Raw genomic sequence first — 15,241 nt, 5'->3', positions numbered from 1 at the left:
TCCGCCGCGTCCCCGCGCGCGCCACCGCCTCTTCTTGGTTTTTTTTCGAATTTGTGGGGATCCAGTGCTCCGCCGCTTCTCGAGAGGGACGGTGACGGGACACGCCGGGGAGACGGAGGAGGTAACGGAGGAGAAAGGCGGGGGAAGAGAGAAAGAGAGAGAGAGAGGACGGGCCAATGATGAGAGGAGACGGAGTCGTTGGGCTTACGAAACGGCGTGACGACGGTTGTCTCGGATCGGGTGCTCGACCCGTCGTAGGAGAGATACAGATTTTACCGATCTCATTCCGCCACGTGTGCTTTTTTATGGTGTATGGTGTTGTGGCGGTTGTACCGCTCTAGGGAAGTGGGGAAGGGGTGAGGTGGTTTTGTCCCATTAGAGGCGTCATATTATTGCCTGCACCGGGTGTATAAATACATCTAAAGGATATATAAAATTTCGGTCGACATAAAAAACAAAAAATTTATACGGTTCATGCATCGTAGGGATAAACCAGGTTCACGAGATATTAATATCGGGATGGGTAATGGCTCACGTACCGCGTGGTTGGGGATGCACCACACGAAAACAAAGGGGATAATGAGGGAAAAAGGTACGCGGGGGCACGCATATTCATAAAGTGGGCAGTTGCTCTACCGATGTGAACCATTTATGCTGCCTGGAGGCACAATTTATGTTGTCTACAGGAATTTGACACCGTGACAATAACTAACAAATGGGTGCACGATGTATATATACCTTACACCTTTTTTATTTAAGATTTTTTTTTTATTACATTAATATTTTTTTTTTTTTTTTTTTTTTTTGAGTGTAGAAGGAAAATTTTTCTAAAAATAAGACTTTCAGTATATTCCGGAGTCATTTGGTATTAAGATTCATTTAATGTTGGTAGTGGAAAAACAAAAGTTACAGTGAAAGCACGTAGAGATCTATAAATCTATATAAAATCACAATACTTTTTGCCACGTGGCATGTTATTCTTACTTCTCATAGCCAACTTTAAATCAAACCACCTTCTCCTCTTTTCAACTCTCAATTCTTCACCTCCCCACTCCTCTAATTATATGTAAGTTACAACATTTAATTATATGTAACTTTAAATCCAACTTTAAATCAAATCACCTTCTTCTTTTCTTAACGCCTAACTCACCTCACCACTACTCTAATTACATGCAATATTTAATTACATGCACCATATTAAGATTCTATTTTATAACTTTAACCACTTTCCTCCTCCATTAATCTCCCACTCCCTCTCTTTTGTAATTCTTTTACATGCACCACTCCCCTCCTCCATTAATTTATCTCCTACCCCCTCTCTTTTGTAACTCTTTTACATGCACCATAAAAAAATATCATCGTCTAATCTCTTACTCTGCACTCATCTCCCTCTTTCTCTCATTGTGTTAACAAAAAAGAAGAAGAAGACGAAGAAGAAGAGCCTCTGAAGAACATTGTCTCCTTCAAGAAGCATCGTCCCGCGAAGCCGAGCCGCGACCTATATAAGTGTTCGCTGAGTCGGTCCGCGCGGGGGCCTCTGCTTACTATGTAAATTTAGTCATATAAATTAACTGTACTTAATATTTTATAGCTTTCTATATATCAATAAATCGTAAATATAAAATTTATTAAAATTTTTAAATTTTACTTCTATTATCTACCCGCTGCATCGCGCGGGTCTCTGCACTAGTATATATCTATACCTCTATACCTGTAGATTATTCCTCATAACTTTACCACGTGGCAATTCTTCCTTCACCGTTGCCTTCTCCCCCCTTTTCATTCCTTGGTGTTTCGTCTCCCATCTTCCATCTCCACCTGATGTTTCATCTTCTCACATGCTCACTTTATAATTAATGTATTCATATGGTCTATTATAATCTGAATAAATCACTTTTATAAAAAAAATTAATAAAACAAAATAAAATATTTCCATACTCTTTTTTCTCATACTATTTATTATTGATGTTTCATTACAACTCAAAAATTTTAAAATTGTTACTTTATCAATATTTTGTCTTTTTTTATAGTATTAGCTCGCAGTAATGTGCGGGTAACTTCACTAATACTTTTAATATTTTTTGCTAGGACCATAGAAAATATATAGCATTCAATATATTAGGATACGTGAAACACGATATTATTTAGAAAACAAACATAGCATTTCCTGATAATATTTTTTTATCGCACGTAATTTAATCTCCCTATAATTTCAGATGGACCCTTATTCTATGACGTACTTACACCTTATTATCTAAAAATTAAAAAACAATCTAAATTTTTAGTACTAAAAGAAGTAATAAAATAAGTAAATAAATTCCTGCCGTAAAGCATTTAAACTATAAAGATTTACTCTTTGAGCTATTTATATATGTTAGTAAATATACAAAAAGGCCATGGGCTTAATTGTTTGGTCACAACAGATTTTTAGATTAAAGAGTATAGCTCTGTTTGTTCTGATTTTTTTTTTTTTTTTTTTGAGAGATAAATAACACGCTACCCGCTTTGTTTATTTCATTTAGAAATAAACTTAGCTAAAAATATGAATCAACTAGGATTCGAACTTGGGTCTCGGGTACCAACCACCAAGCACTTTGCCACTTGCTCTAGGGAGGGTCGGTTTGTTTGTTCTGATTTTTAGATTATGATTTTTAGATTTTGTTTGCCCGTAACTAGTTTTAAGATAACAATGACTTTTTCGTTGAACAAAATTTATGTAAAAATTAATTTACCCTCGCTGTTTGTTATCCCAAGTCAATAAGTTCGAAGCTGTAGTCATTCTATGTTTTTATTTATTTTAGTAAAAAAATTTTACACTAATGCAAAAAGGATAAAAGAAATTAGAGTAGCTAGCTTTTTATAATTTTCTCTCTCTTTCTCTCCTGCATTGATTTTGTCACCCTTTAGGGTGGAGTCAATTATAAAGTTTTGAAAAAGTTGCGAGTGATTTAATTTACAAATAATGGAATTAAGCATTTACTGTAAAATAATAACTACTTCACCTCTACTTTTAATAGTGAAATGAAGAGGGCAGTTTTTAAGTGCTATAATGACATTTTTCTTCTAAGAATATAACTATTGGAATTAGAGGGCAGCGAAAACTTACAAACTGAATAACCAACGAATCCAGAAATCGAAATCAGATCAGATTGCTTGTTTTACTAGCCTACTTGAATCGTCCTTGTCATTTCTAGATCTTGCACATATCTTGCTTTCTCTTATGCCTATGTCTTACGTCACGAATCAAAAAAAAAAAAAAAAACCTTAAATTATGAATAATGAGAGAGAGAGAGAGAGAAGGGCAACGTATTTATAAAATATTGAAACCCTTAAATATCTCAAATCTTAAATATTGATACCTTTAAAATATCCTAAATTTTATATAGAGATTAGAATTAGAATTAGCATTGAGATATTTATTAACATATAATAAATATCTATGATAAATCATGATCGATATCGTACGTGGATTGTATTAAATTATGACCGGCCAATAACTTTGGTTTATAAATAACTTTGGTTTATAAATAATGTGACTTTTTTTTCCCAGCTAATACTTTGAAATAAAAATATCATAATTAACTTCCAAGTTGCCATCATAAAAAATTAATTGTATTCATTCAGATAAATTAGTAGAACTGCACGTGTAATGCACACTTTGCATAAATTTTTTTTAAAAAAAACATTATTTAAAATTTTGAAAAATAATTCTATTTTTATATTTTGGTAGAATTTAATGTGCATGTAAAAAATATGAATTTTATTTAAATTTTAATTATCTACTTTTAAAGGAGAAAAAGAGAGAACAATAGTAAATTTTATTACGTTTGATTTATGTGTTACAGTTAAGTAAATTAAAAAATTTAAATTATATTGATTGATAAATTAAAAAGAAGCATTTAAAAATATTCTAAACATAGACTCTTTTTGGGTAACAGAGGAGAATTATAGAAGAAAATTTGATAAATTCAAATTTATTATTTGCTCTTTTATATATAGTATTAATATTAATAATAGGGATACTTACTGATGTTCCCACGAGCCTCAGTAAATACCAGGGACAAAGTCAGAATTTGGTTTGTCCGAAGGTGACCAAGAATACATAATCTTAAAAAAATAAATTTTATTAAATCAAATTATAATAAAAGATTGATGTATACGGCACAAGCATGCTCTATTATCTATTACGTAATAACTTTTATTATTTTATATTATTATATTAGCCGTGCATCGCACAGATGAAAAGCTAGTTATAATAAAAGATTGATGTATTATGTATACGGCACAAGCTTTTTTAAAAAACAAAAAGAAAAATAAATAAAAGAGTACTTTAGCCTTCTAAAATTTATAATATGGGGTCCCTCAATAGCTCTGTCGCTAATAAATACTCTGATATGAATAAAAATCTGTTAAAATCTGTTAAAATCTGTTAATGTTCCTTTCTTCGTAACTCCCAAATATTTTAAAACTATATTTGATAAATCAAACATTATACTTGCTATTAAATAATTCTAAGTTTTTCCAATTTGTATTTTATATTTTTATGCTATCAGTTTCGTTCATTTTTTTTAGAAATAAACTTAGTTGAAAATGTGAAACAATTAGGCCTCAAATTTGAAATCTCGAACACCAACCATCAAATTCTTTACCATTTGTATTAGGAATAGTTTGGTATGTGACAATGTGATATATAAATATTGCCTTCGAGAACATTCCAAAGTTATATTGTGACATTCCAATAGTCTCACATTAGATAATATGAGAACGTGTGATGAGTTTGTAATTAATAGACATACTAATAATAATAACTGAAACTAATCAGTTTTGGTCAGTTGTTTGAGCCAGATTAATTATTATTTTTGACGAGTTGGGTCATTACAGTTTGATATTAGAGCCTAATAACCACCCGAAAGTGTGAGATTCATCTCACATCGGCTTGGTGAATCTGGACTATGCATATTATTTGGTTGGGCGGATAAGAACGTCAAGACCTAAATGAGGGGAGTATATGACATCTTAATAATCCTACATCAGATAATATAAAAGGGCTGTTATTTGAGCCCAACAAATTATTATTAGTAGGTCTGGTCTTTACATACACGCAGCTTTAACTAATAAAAAATATTACTAGGCACACTTACATGTAAGGTGTACATTTCAAACATACCCATCTAAAGTTCTTCTTGCATGTTTTTAAAATTATAAAAAAAAAGATAAGGAAAATTAGCTAGTGCATTAGCCTTTGGATGGCTCAAATGTAGGATTTACACTTTATATATTGTGGTATACATGTAGCATTGTTCTTAACTAATAGTTGTGATAAACTTTTTTTTGGAAGATAATGTCTTTTTTACATAGCTTGTAGACTCTCTAAACCCGTCTCATCAAACAGTACTTGAGAAGGTTCGCGGATCAAATTTCAAAACTAAACTATTACTAATGTGAATCAATTAGGATTCAAACTTGAGTTCTCGGGTATTAACCACCAAGTGTTTTGCCACTTGCGCTAGGAATAGTTGGTAAAAAAAACCTATGCACGCGTGGCAATCGTGCTAAGAAGATATGTGCTGTTAAAAAATAGGCCCGATCTCCGCCCTATCGGGTCGAATTTTAATTTGGATCGGGCCTGAGGAGTAAGCCCGAAAATCCGGGCCAAATCATTTCAGGCCGGATCCGGAGTTAAAAAACTTATAAAACAAGTTAAAGCCTCCAAAGAGGCCATTGTAAATTTGTTCTGTAGCGGGGCCAACGGGCCCAAAAGCTCTAAACCCTAAACCCAAACTACGAGTCCTTGTCGCATCCCCCGAGACTCGGCGAATATTAGCTGTAGCGGGAGAAATCGTTTCCTGCACCCGGTGTACACACACTCCGTAAAATATACACCCCACTTTGAGGTGCACCAGTAGCATTACTTACATATAATATAAGAGAAAATATACGAAACTTATCTGAGCTATGACTCATTTGAATTTGACTACTCAATTTTTCAAAATATTTATTTTACTATCCAATCTTTCAATTTGTTTTGATTTGAATCAGTCAATAGAATTCTAGTAAACTTATAATTTCAGCTAATTGTTTACTTTAGTAAACTTATAATTGTGAGAATTGCGAGAATTATATTAATTAAATATGTAAAGATAAACGATGTATTCAAAATTTAAAGTTAAAATACTGTTGACTGACTCAGATCAAAGAAATTAAAAGATTAGGTAACAAAATTAAAGTTTTAAATGATTAGATTGTTAAATCTAAATGCTCTATAGTTCCAATAAATTTCATACATTTTGACCAAAAAAAATTAATGTATTTGAAAATCTATTATTGATGTGTTTTTAAAAAATCAACCATGGAGAATGAATAATTATCTTTTTAAAAAAATCAACCATGGAGAATGAATAATTATCTTTTTTAAGAAAATCAGTGTACATGCATACTCTATACAAACATATTTATTATTTAATTATAAATATCTTAAAATTAAAATATAATTTATAGATATGGTTACAACATCTCTAAGGAGCCTATATTTTTTTGGGAAAACTTCAAATACCCCCTGTGGTTTCACTTGTTCTCACTTCAGGACTCTGTGGTTTAAAGTGTATCAAGTTAGTACCCTGTGGTTTCGCACTTTATCACTTTAGTACCCTGTAATTTTTAAACCACTGGGTACTAACTTGATAAAAAAATAAAACCACAGGATACTAACTTGATACAAAAATAAAACCACAGAGTACTAATTTGATACACTTTAAACCATATGGTACTAAAATAAAAAGTGTGAAATCACACGGTTTTTTTTTGAAGTTTTTCCTATTTTTTTTAGGAAACCTATTACTTAGGCATGAAATTCTTTGAAAAATAACAATTATAAAATAATTATTATTTAATTATAAAACTACCATGCATACAAAATTTATTATTATACTTTGAAAGGTTTAATATTTCAAAACACTTTAAAATTTTTTCTTTAATTTTATAAAATTGCGATAATAATCGCGGATAGAGAAACATACTTGTGTTATAACAGTTGCTCCTACAATTTTATGCACAAAAATTAAAATTATTTTAAAATTTTGTACCTTTTAAAATATAAAATTGTGCTTTTAGCCATTACGAGAACATGCGTAAGGGTTGCAGAACGTCTTCAATAAATTAACGTTGACTTAAAAACCTCTCATATAATAGAGTTTAAAAACGTGGTGTGTGTAATATACTTTTACACCCGGTGCAGGCACAATTACTCGTAGTGGTGTGGTGGGGCCTAGGGTGGCTTGTTAGAGCATCGACACAAAAAATTCAGCTCGTTGAATAAATAAATCGAGTACGAACTTGCTGACGAATAATAAGTTAAAAAGATTAGATTGGATATATATGAAAAATAAATTTATAAAATTTTATCCATTAGACTTTGATCTAATGATTAAAACTTCACATATAAATTAGTCTTTTTATAATTGAGTTCCCCTCTATATTTTTATTTTACTAAAAATTAAATATTAAATATATATTATATATAATTTTTTATTTATAAATATAAATATAAATTAAATAAATTATATAAATATAATATATATATATATTCGAGTTGTTTCGGCTCGTTTTCAACTTCTTTATTAAACGTGATAAAAATTTCAGCTTATATTCGGCTCGTTTGCGTTTCGAGCTCATTTTTAGACGAATACGAGCTGACTCGTGAACAGCTCGATTAATTTACCGCACTTAGAGGCCGTTTGGTTGGATGTAGTTGTAAATACAATATAGTTGAAAATGCATGCAATTGAAAATGCAGCAGTTATAAGTACATATAGTTTGTTTGGTTTTGTGTAGAAACAATTGTTGCAGTTGCATTTTTTTTGTTTGGTAATTTGAAGCTGATAGTTATATTTGTAAATCTTATCACCTCTTTAGATAGATGGGTGAGATTACCTTCACTATATATAAAATAATTATATAATTTTATTAATCATTTAAATTTACTATCTATAAATAAATAAGTGGATATATATTACTATCTATAAATAAATAAGTGGATATATATAATATTTTTATATTTTTCAATAATTCTTCAACTTATCAATCAATATATTTAAAATTTTTAATTTATTTAATTTTAATATGTAAATCAAACTTTAAAAATTTAAACGATTCTCTCATTTTTTTTAATCAAATTTAATAATTATAATTAACTAAAACTTATTAGGTTGACATACACAATTATATTCTATAAAAATTTAGAAAAAAAATTTATTTTTTATGTTTTGAATAAAATAAATTTAAAAATTTTAATTTTTTGCATAAAACTTGTATCGCCTAAAAAATTTTATTAGTATGAGTTTATTTACAAGTATTTTTATTTATCCCTATATATATATTATTTATTTATTTATTATTATTATTAATTTGTGGGTGATTCTATTCCTCACCAACTGCTGCAATTGGAACTGCAACCAATTTGGATGTAGTTCCAATTGTAGCATCTGCAACTTTTTGTATAGTTGCAACTGCAGCAGTTAAACTCAACTGCATTAAATCAAACACAGAAATTAAAGTTGTATGCATTTGTAACTACAGTACAGTTGCAAATGCGTGCAACCAAACAGACCCTTAGTGGGGCCCGCCAACTTTATTCCGCAACAAGTGCTTTTCCCCTTTCTCTTTCTCTCTTTGTTTTTTTTTGGTTTTGGTTTTTTTCTCTCTCCTCTCCCATTCGCTCCCCCGCGGCCCCGCGTCGGATGCCTTTATTAAGGAATCGCCGAAAGGGGGAGCGGTGTATAGTAGAGCGAGACAAGAAAAGTGCTTTTAAAAGAAGCAGAAGCAGAATCCTATATGGGTGCTTCTTGAGGAAGCCGATCGATGTGTTGGGCTTTTGGGGTTTCGCTTGTGGGGGTGGGGGTGGGGGTTTTGAGGGTTCCTGGGAGAGTGAAGTGAGAGGTTTTGCCAGCGATGGAGTCGAAGAGGGCTCAGAACAGTAAGGAGAAGAAGATTAGGAGAAAGGAGGTCTCTTTCCCTCTCTCTCTCTCTCTCTCTCTCTCTCTCTCTCTCTCTCTCTCTATATATATATATATATGTGTGTGTGTTTTTTTTTTTTTTCATTTTTAGTGTTATTGGATTCTGTATGTGTGAGAGAAATGGCGTGTAATTTTCCTGATACTGTGATTCGGTTGTTAACTGATTTGATTTTTACTTATTTATTTATTTATTTTTGACTAGTTAGAGATTTGTAGATGTTGGGAGTTTAAAGTTGTAAAATTTGAGGGTTGTGCTGCTACCATGTTCAATTACATTGGTTGTTTGAGTAATTGTGAGCACTTATTCATTTTTAAATTTGTTTGGTTATGTTCTACACTTCTTGCTAAATTTGGTTTGCCCTAGAGACACACACACACACACACACACACAAAAAGAAGCTTCTTTTCCATTCATAGGTCATAACTACATAGTGTGGTTTCCAATACTGGTGACTTTATTTGGAGGAGACTATTGATTTTGGACTAGTTTGTGCATTTCGTGATTTTCATTTTAGGAGCTTGATGTGGGTCGTTGGGATGATTTTCACGCATTCTTGTTGCCAATTTTTCCTAATATATGCCGATAACTTTGTTTTTTGGGTTTAAAGTTTGTTTCTTGAATTCATGTGTATTTTTCTTTAATGTCAATAGTTCTATATGCAAGCTTTTCGCTCAAACACAACTAGAATATCTTACATGTGAAGACTCAGACTTAACAGATTTTGATGAAAATGATTCAAAATCCTGTTTCTTGTACATGCGGTTTTAAGCGTCCATTGGTGTATGTTAATCATTTGTTTAACACAGATTTTGCCGACGTTAGTCCAAGGAAAGAACATTTTACCCATAAACATCTTCGACATAGATTCTACTACTGATGTTAATAAATCAGAGTAAAATTTTGTTGTAGAAGTTATTTTAAAGGAAATATAAGATTTGAACATCAGCACCCTAGGATTTACTTATGCTGTTTGTTTCATTTTCGCTAACTTTCACTTGTAAAAAAGAATTGTTCAGGGATAATTGATTTTCGCAGCATGCAACAAATTTGAATATGCGCTCTGGGAATACTTGGTCGCGTCCTTCTATTGATGCTATTTTGATTATGTGCAGGTGTTGGAGAAGAAAAAGGCAATTGACGATACTATTAAGAAGGCAGCAGCTGTAAAGGATCATCTAGCTTCTTTTCCACCCTTCTGTCAGTACAATCGAAATGGTAACCAATAATATCAGAATATAGAAACTTTAAAAGAAAATTTCTTGCTTCTTAACCCGGTGCTCTATGTTCTAAGGTTTATAGTACTGTCAGTAGAGCTAATAAGTTATATATCTTTGCATGCATGGCGCTTGATCTTTTGATGATGGCTATTTGTTCGATTGGATAATTTAAGTTAAAATTCGAAATAAAGGGGATTTATTTGACGTCTCTCCTTCTCAATCTGATCCTGTTACCGTCTATTCTACTGAACTTTTGTTCTTTTATGTGCAAGTAACTTTTCTTTATATTGACAATCAGGTCTTTCAGTCTATTTAGAGTCGGGGTCTGGAGACCAACTCTCCTCTCTTATAAAGAAGTATATACAAAATCTCCTTAAGGTAAACATAGTTGAATTCTGATGTCCATTTTCTTGCGACATTCGCTTGATTTGCTTACATTGGCAAGTGATATAAACTACTGACTCAATTATCTAGGCCAATATGGAGGGTATGTATGGTTCAGAGTGGCCTATGGAAGAGAAAGTGAAACGCAGGGAAATGATTGCCCCAGAAGCACGATATATATTTGTGCGAGAATTTCCAAATTCAACTCCTGATGAGAAATCTCTAAAAGCTGATGAAAAAGCAGGTGGAGACCGTCTTGCTGGTTTTGTACATTACCGATTTATTGTCGAGGAAGATGTACCTGTTGTTTATGTGTATGAACTACAGCTCGAATCTTGTGCTCAAGGGAAGGGATTAGGAAAATTTCTAATGCAGCTAATTGAACTTATAGCTCGAAAGGTAGTGACAATTCTTTTTTGAATATATTGGCATTTATTGACATGGGGCTTTATTCTATATTGTTGATGATGTTATCAGCTTCAACCACATCTTGTGTCATTTGGGGTAATAAACATTTCTCCCAGTTGCATGCGATCGTCCTTTTCTTGTTATATTTTATTATGAGTAAATTGCAACCAGCTGTTCTCAACGTCTTAGTGCAGTTTCGGATTTGGTCCCCGACCTTTGTGTGGATCCTTTGCCTTTGCATTTCATAATTTCATTGCAATATACCATTTCTGGCAAATTCCATCAAATTGGACAGAGAGAACAACATACTTGTCATCTAACTGCCACGTAAGCAACATATGGGCTTCGAATATGGCAGCTACTTGGCATCTTCGTCCAATTTAACTAAGGAATTTAGTGGCAACAATAATATTGCAAGTGAATTCAGGGTTTAGTCTACCAATAGAGAATTGAAACATTGGGGACCAAACTGAATCCTCCTAAAGAGGTTGATACAGCTTGTGTAGTCACTCTTATATGGTTTTTAGTTCTTTGGCTGCTTCATAAAGTTCATATGACAAGCTGGTGTCTCTAGGTACAGTTGACAAAGCCTTGTTGTGCTATGTTTCATGTACATGTTTTGCAGAACCAAGTTGGAGCTGTGATGCTGACAGTACAGAAAACTAATGTAGCAGCCATGAATTTCTATATGAATAAGCTCAGGTAAACTATTAGCAGCTGTGATTGTACCAGTTTCTCTGAGACGTTGTGTTTGTTGAGGATTGCTTTGTAAAACTGGGCTTTTTTTGCAGATTTTACACATATGTAACTTAGATAATCATTTTTCTCTTGTCAGATATGTGGTTTCAAGTATTTCACCATCACGGGTGGATCCACTGGTAAAGCTTTTCTTTTCTGTCTTCAGCTCGTTTTGCTAGTTTGGAATCAGTCATATCTTTAGTGGTTTACTTTCTTTGGCAGATTGGAGCTGAGAAAAGCTATGAGATTCTATGCAAAGCGTTTGATACTGAAGCAAAAATAAGACTGGAGGTATCTTTTTTTTTTTTTTTTTTGAATATTTTACCTCATTCTGTCTATAGTAGTAAAATGAATCCTGAAAGGGATGCATATTTGTATTAGTGTGTTGGTATGTTGGCCTCTTCTATTGGTTGTTTGTTTGGAAAGTCAAGAGAGCACACTTATTTTATTTTTTATGTTTTACTCTTAATTTTCCCTTTGACTTTGGACAAAACATCACACATTCTAAGATAGTGTTAGCATTTTCGGAAGGCACGAGACATTTCTTCATTTTGCGTTCAGAAAGTCTATCAACAGTTATAGCATAGATCTGGAGAGTTCAAACCTAGTAGTTTCTTTGCCATGAGGGAATATCAGGAACTAGCAATGCATGAACATGTCGTATTGTGGTACGTGGTTGTTGCGTAGGGAACGATTTCAGTGCCATGTATATGCTAAGTAGGATGAAAGTGCCATCACACTATGACCGAGATCAGGTAGGCACCGATTTATACACAATGATAATTAGAGCATGTCATTTTTTACAGCTGAGATTCCTGTAAAGCTCCGTGATGTATTATGGTGTGATCGTTCTTTTATGATCTGGATAAAGTACACATGATCAGGACCAATGTATGCATCATGAAATTGAAAGATTAGTTACATTGCTCGAAACCTTGCTGCTCTTTTTTGCTTTTTTTTGCTCTTTATTCAAACATTGAAAAGTTATGAACCTCTACAGGAAAGCAACGAGACAAATCTCGCCATGCGAAATGGCACCACACAAGGGTTAGGTGCAAAGTGAACATACAACTGATGTATATGTTGATAGAATTATCCTTATTACTAGTTCTTTTATTCTTGGGCTAAATTTTGTTGCAAGAGCTCATAGCCCAAGAGCATAATTGCTATTCCATATTGTATTCTGTAAAGGATGGGTTGTATTTTATATACAAGATGGGATAATTACTTGGTTTATTACTACTGCTAATCTCATTTAAGTCCCACGATTCATTTCTTGTTTATTTGTATTTCCTTGTTTATTCTTCAACATGAGAATCATGTAGACGATTGCAGGAAATACGCGACCGTACTGTTCTAGTTCTCTGGGAATACATAGTGTTGTTTCATAAAGTGCTATTTGATGAAGTAATGCTCAACTTATTAACATAGCTGTAGATTATGGGAAATGAAATATGTCAACTACTGTTCATAAAGAAGTTTATGGATGTGTTCATGGATGTAGCATTACTTATAGGGTGTGTTTGATTCGCACTATAAAAAATTACTAGTAATAAAAAGATTTCCGAGAATTTTATTTTTATTCATCCTATTACTAAGAATGTGGCATTCCTGTGTTTGGTTCGTACGGTTATATTATTTAGTCATGTTATTTAAGTTTATCAAAAATATACAATTAATTTATTTTTTAAAATTAATTTTAGATAATGCGATAAAAAATTTCAACATTTTTTTAGAAAAAGGAAGAGAGAACATAGATTAGAGAGAAAGAGCATAATTAAAGAAATATGAAGAGAAATAGAGTCGAGATTAGAGGCAGTGAGAGTTGAGATTTTAGAAAAAGAGGGGGGGAGAGAGCTTAGTTTAGAGAGAGAAAAAGAGTTAAAGTTTAGAAAGAAAAAAAAAAGAAGTTTAGAGAGAGATATGAGGTTAGAGTGTAAAGAAAAATAATACCAACTAGCCAGCAGGTAGGGAGAAAGAAAAAAATTAGACATATTATGATTACCCCAATCCATTAATATGAGGATATCCGTCCTCCTTCAAGGTAATGAAATTAGTACTTTGGAATGAATCTCATTCCCAAGTAAATCTAATATTACCAACTAGATTACTTAGTGCGTTTAGCCAAACACCGTCATATTTTTTTTATTCCTATTGCATTACTAGAAATCTTAAAAGATAGCGCGAACCAAACGCACCCATAGACCATTGTGGACTCGAATCTCCTATTCTATATTTCTATCATATAATTGAGCATTAGTTGCTTCTAACTCTATAAAATACTCGTTGGAGTAAATGCCACAGATTCCATACTACCGACAGAGAGCCGCCACCAACAAGAGGAGTTTATTGCCTGCACCCTCTGTACACACACACAGACACACACACACATATTTTGAGAGAAAGATAGAATGCCATTCATTTCGTTTATTTCATTTAAAAATAAACTTAACTGGAAATATGAATCAACTAGAATTCAAATTTGGGTCTCGGGTACCAACCACTAAGCCTTTTGCTACTTGCACTAGGGACGATCAGTCACACACATACATCTTAAAATCAAAATTTTGAATGTTAAATTCTCGAGCCCGTGTATAAAAAGTTTTATATATTCTGAAATCTTAGAGAAAAGATCGTTATTTGGTTTGTGAAAGTTCGGTATGTCAGACGTACTTCTACGCCCGGCGCAGGGAGTAATTTTGTGCACCAACTGAGAAGGATAAATCCATGGTTGTTGTGAGCAAATACAAGGCTGACAAGAAACAGCATTATATGCAAGAGGTGGGGAGAAGAAATGTGTGGGAAGGACAAGAAAGGCCAGCTGGATTTCTGACGGTGGTGGGGATGGAGGAGAAAAATGGACGGTTGCACGTGTGAAATCAAGATATATATATATATATATATATATATATATATATATATAGAGCAGGGTTACTGTACTATTAGGAGCACAGCAGTTTTTGTACTCATAACTTTCTAACCATCCATCAAATTTGATGAGTTGTTAGAATGAGAGAAGGAGGAGATATTGGGGAGAAATTGGGTGAATAAAATAGTGGGCGCAATTTTTTGGACATTAAATCGTCTTACCTTCTTATCTACTGATCACACGGCTTTAAAATTCATTCAATTTACATAATGGACGGTGAATAAAATAGTTTCACATTGGGCACCATTCTATCAAATTTTTTTTTTCATATATTATTAATATATAGGTATTTTAGATTTCTAAATGATATTACTATTGATACTGCATTAACGTGTTTGGTTTAATACAGTAATGTAATACTAGATTATAGTGTTTATAGCATTAATATGTTTGGTTCAGTTTATAAAATTTAGTAATCTTAACAATGAAATATAGTCTATTCCAAAATTGCCCTTATGCATATTTGACAAATTTTATTCTACTGTTTACAAATGATATTTTTTTTACTAAATTTTATTCTAAATAATTTAATTTTTTAAAAATTTTAAATTTG

At 32.4% G+C, this 15,241-nt stretch overlaps 1 protein-coding gene across 4 annotated transcripts; it reads left to right on the top strand.

Moving 5' to 3' along the window:
* On the top strand, positions 8,693-13,031 carry LOC109723324 (N-alpha-acetyltransferase 40). Of its 4 annotated transcripts, XM_020251659.1 has the most exons (9): positions 8,698-9,000; positions 10,125-10,227; positions 10,528-10,607; positions 10,704-11,012; positions 11,091-11,117; positions 11,647-11,723; positions 11,857-11,899; positions 11,982-12,050; positions 12,760-13,031. In XM_020251659.1, exons 1-9 carry the CDS (start codon positions 8,947-8,949, stop codon positions 12,820-12,822), a joined length of 825 nt encoding a protein of 274 aa, XP_020107248.1. In that variant the 5' UTR covers positions 8,698-8,946; the 3' UTR covers positions 12,823-13,031. The 4 variants fall into 4 exon arrangements, with proteins under 4 accessions (XP_020107264.1, XP_020107272.1, XP_020107248.1 ...); XM_020251667.1 differs by lacking the exon at positions 11,091-11,117 and having other exon boundaries at positions 8,701-9,000; XM_020251675.1 differs by lacking the exons at positions 11,982-12,050; positions 12,760-13,031 and having other exon boundaries at positions 8,693-9,000; positions 11,813-11,899.

The sequence above is a fragment of the Ananas comosus genome, linkage group 2 (genome assembly GCF_001540865.1).
Source record: "Ananas comosus cultivar F153 linkage group 2, ASM154086v1, whole genome shotgun sequence".
Lineage (NCBI taxonomy): Eukaryota > Viridiplantae > Streptophyta > Magnoliopsida > Poales > Bromeliaceae > Ananas > Ananas comosus.
Note: the sequence above shows the minus strand (reverse complement) of the source record. Positions and strands in the feature narration are given on the sequence as shown.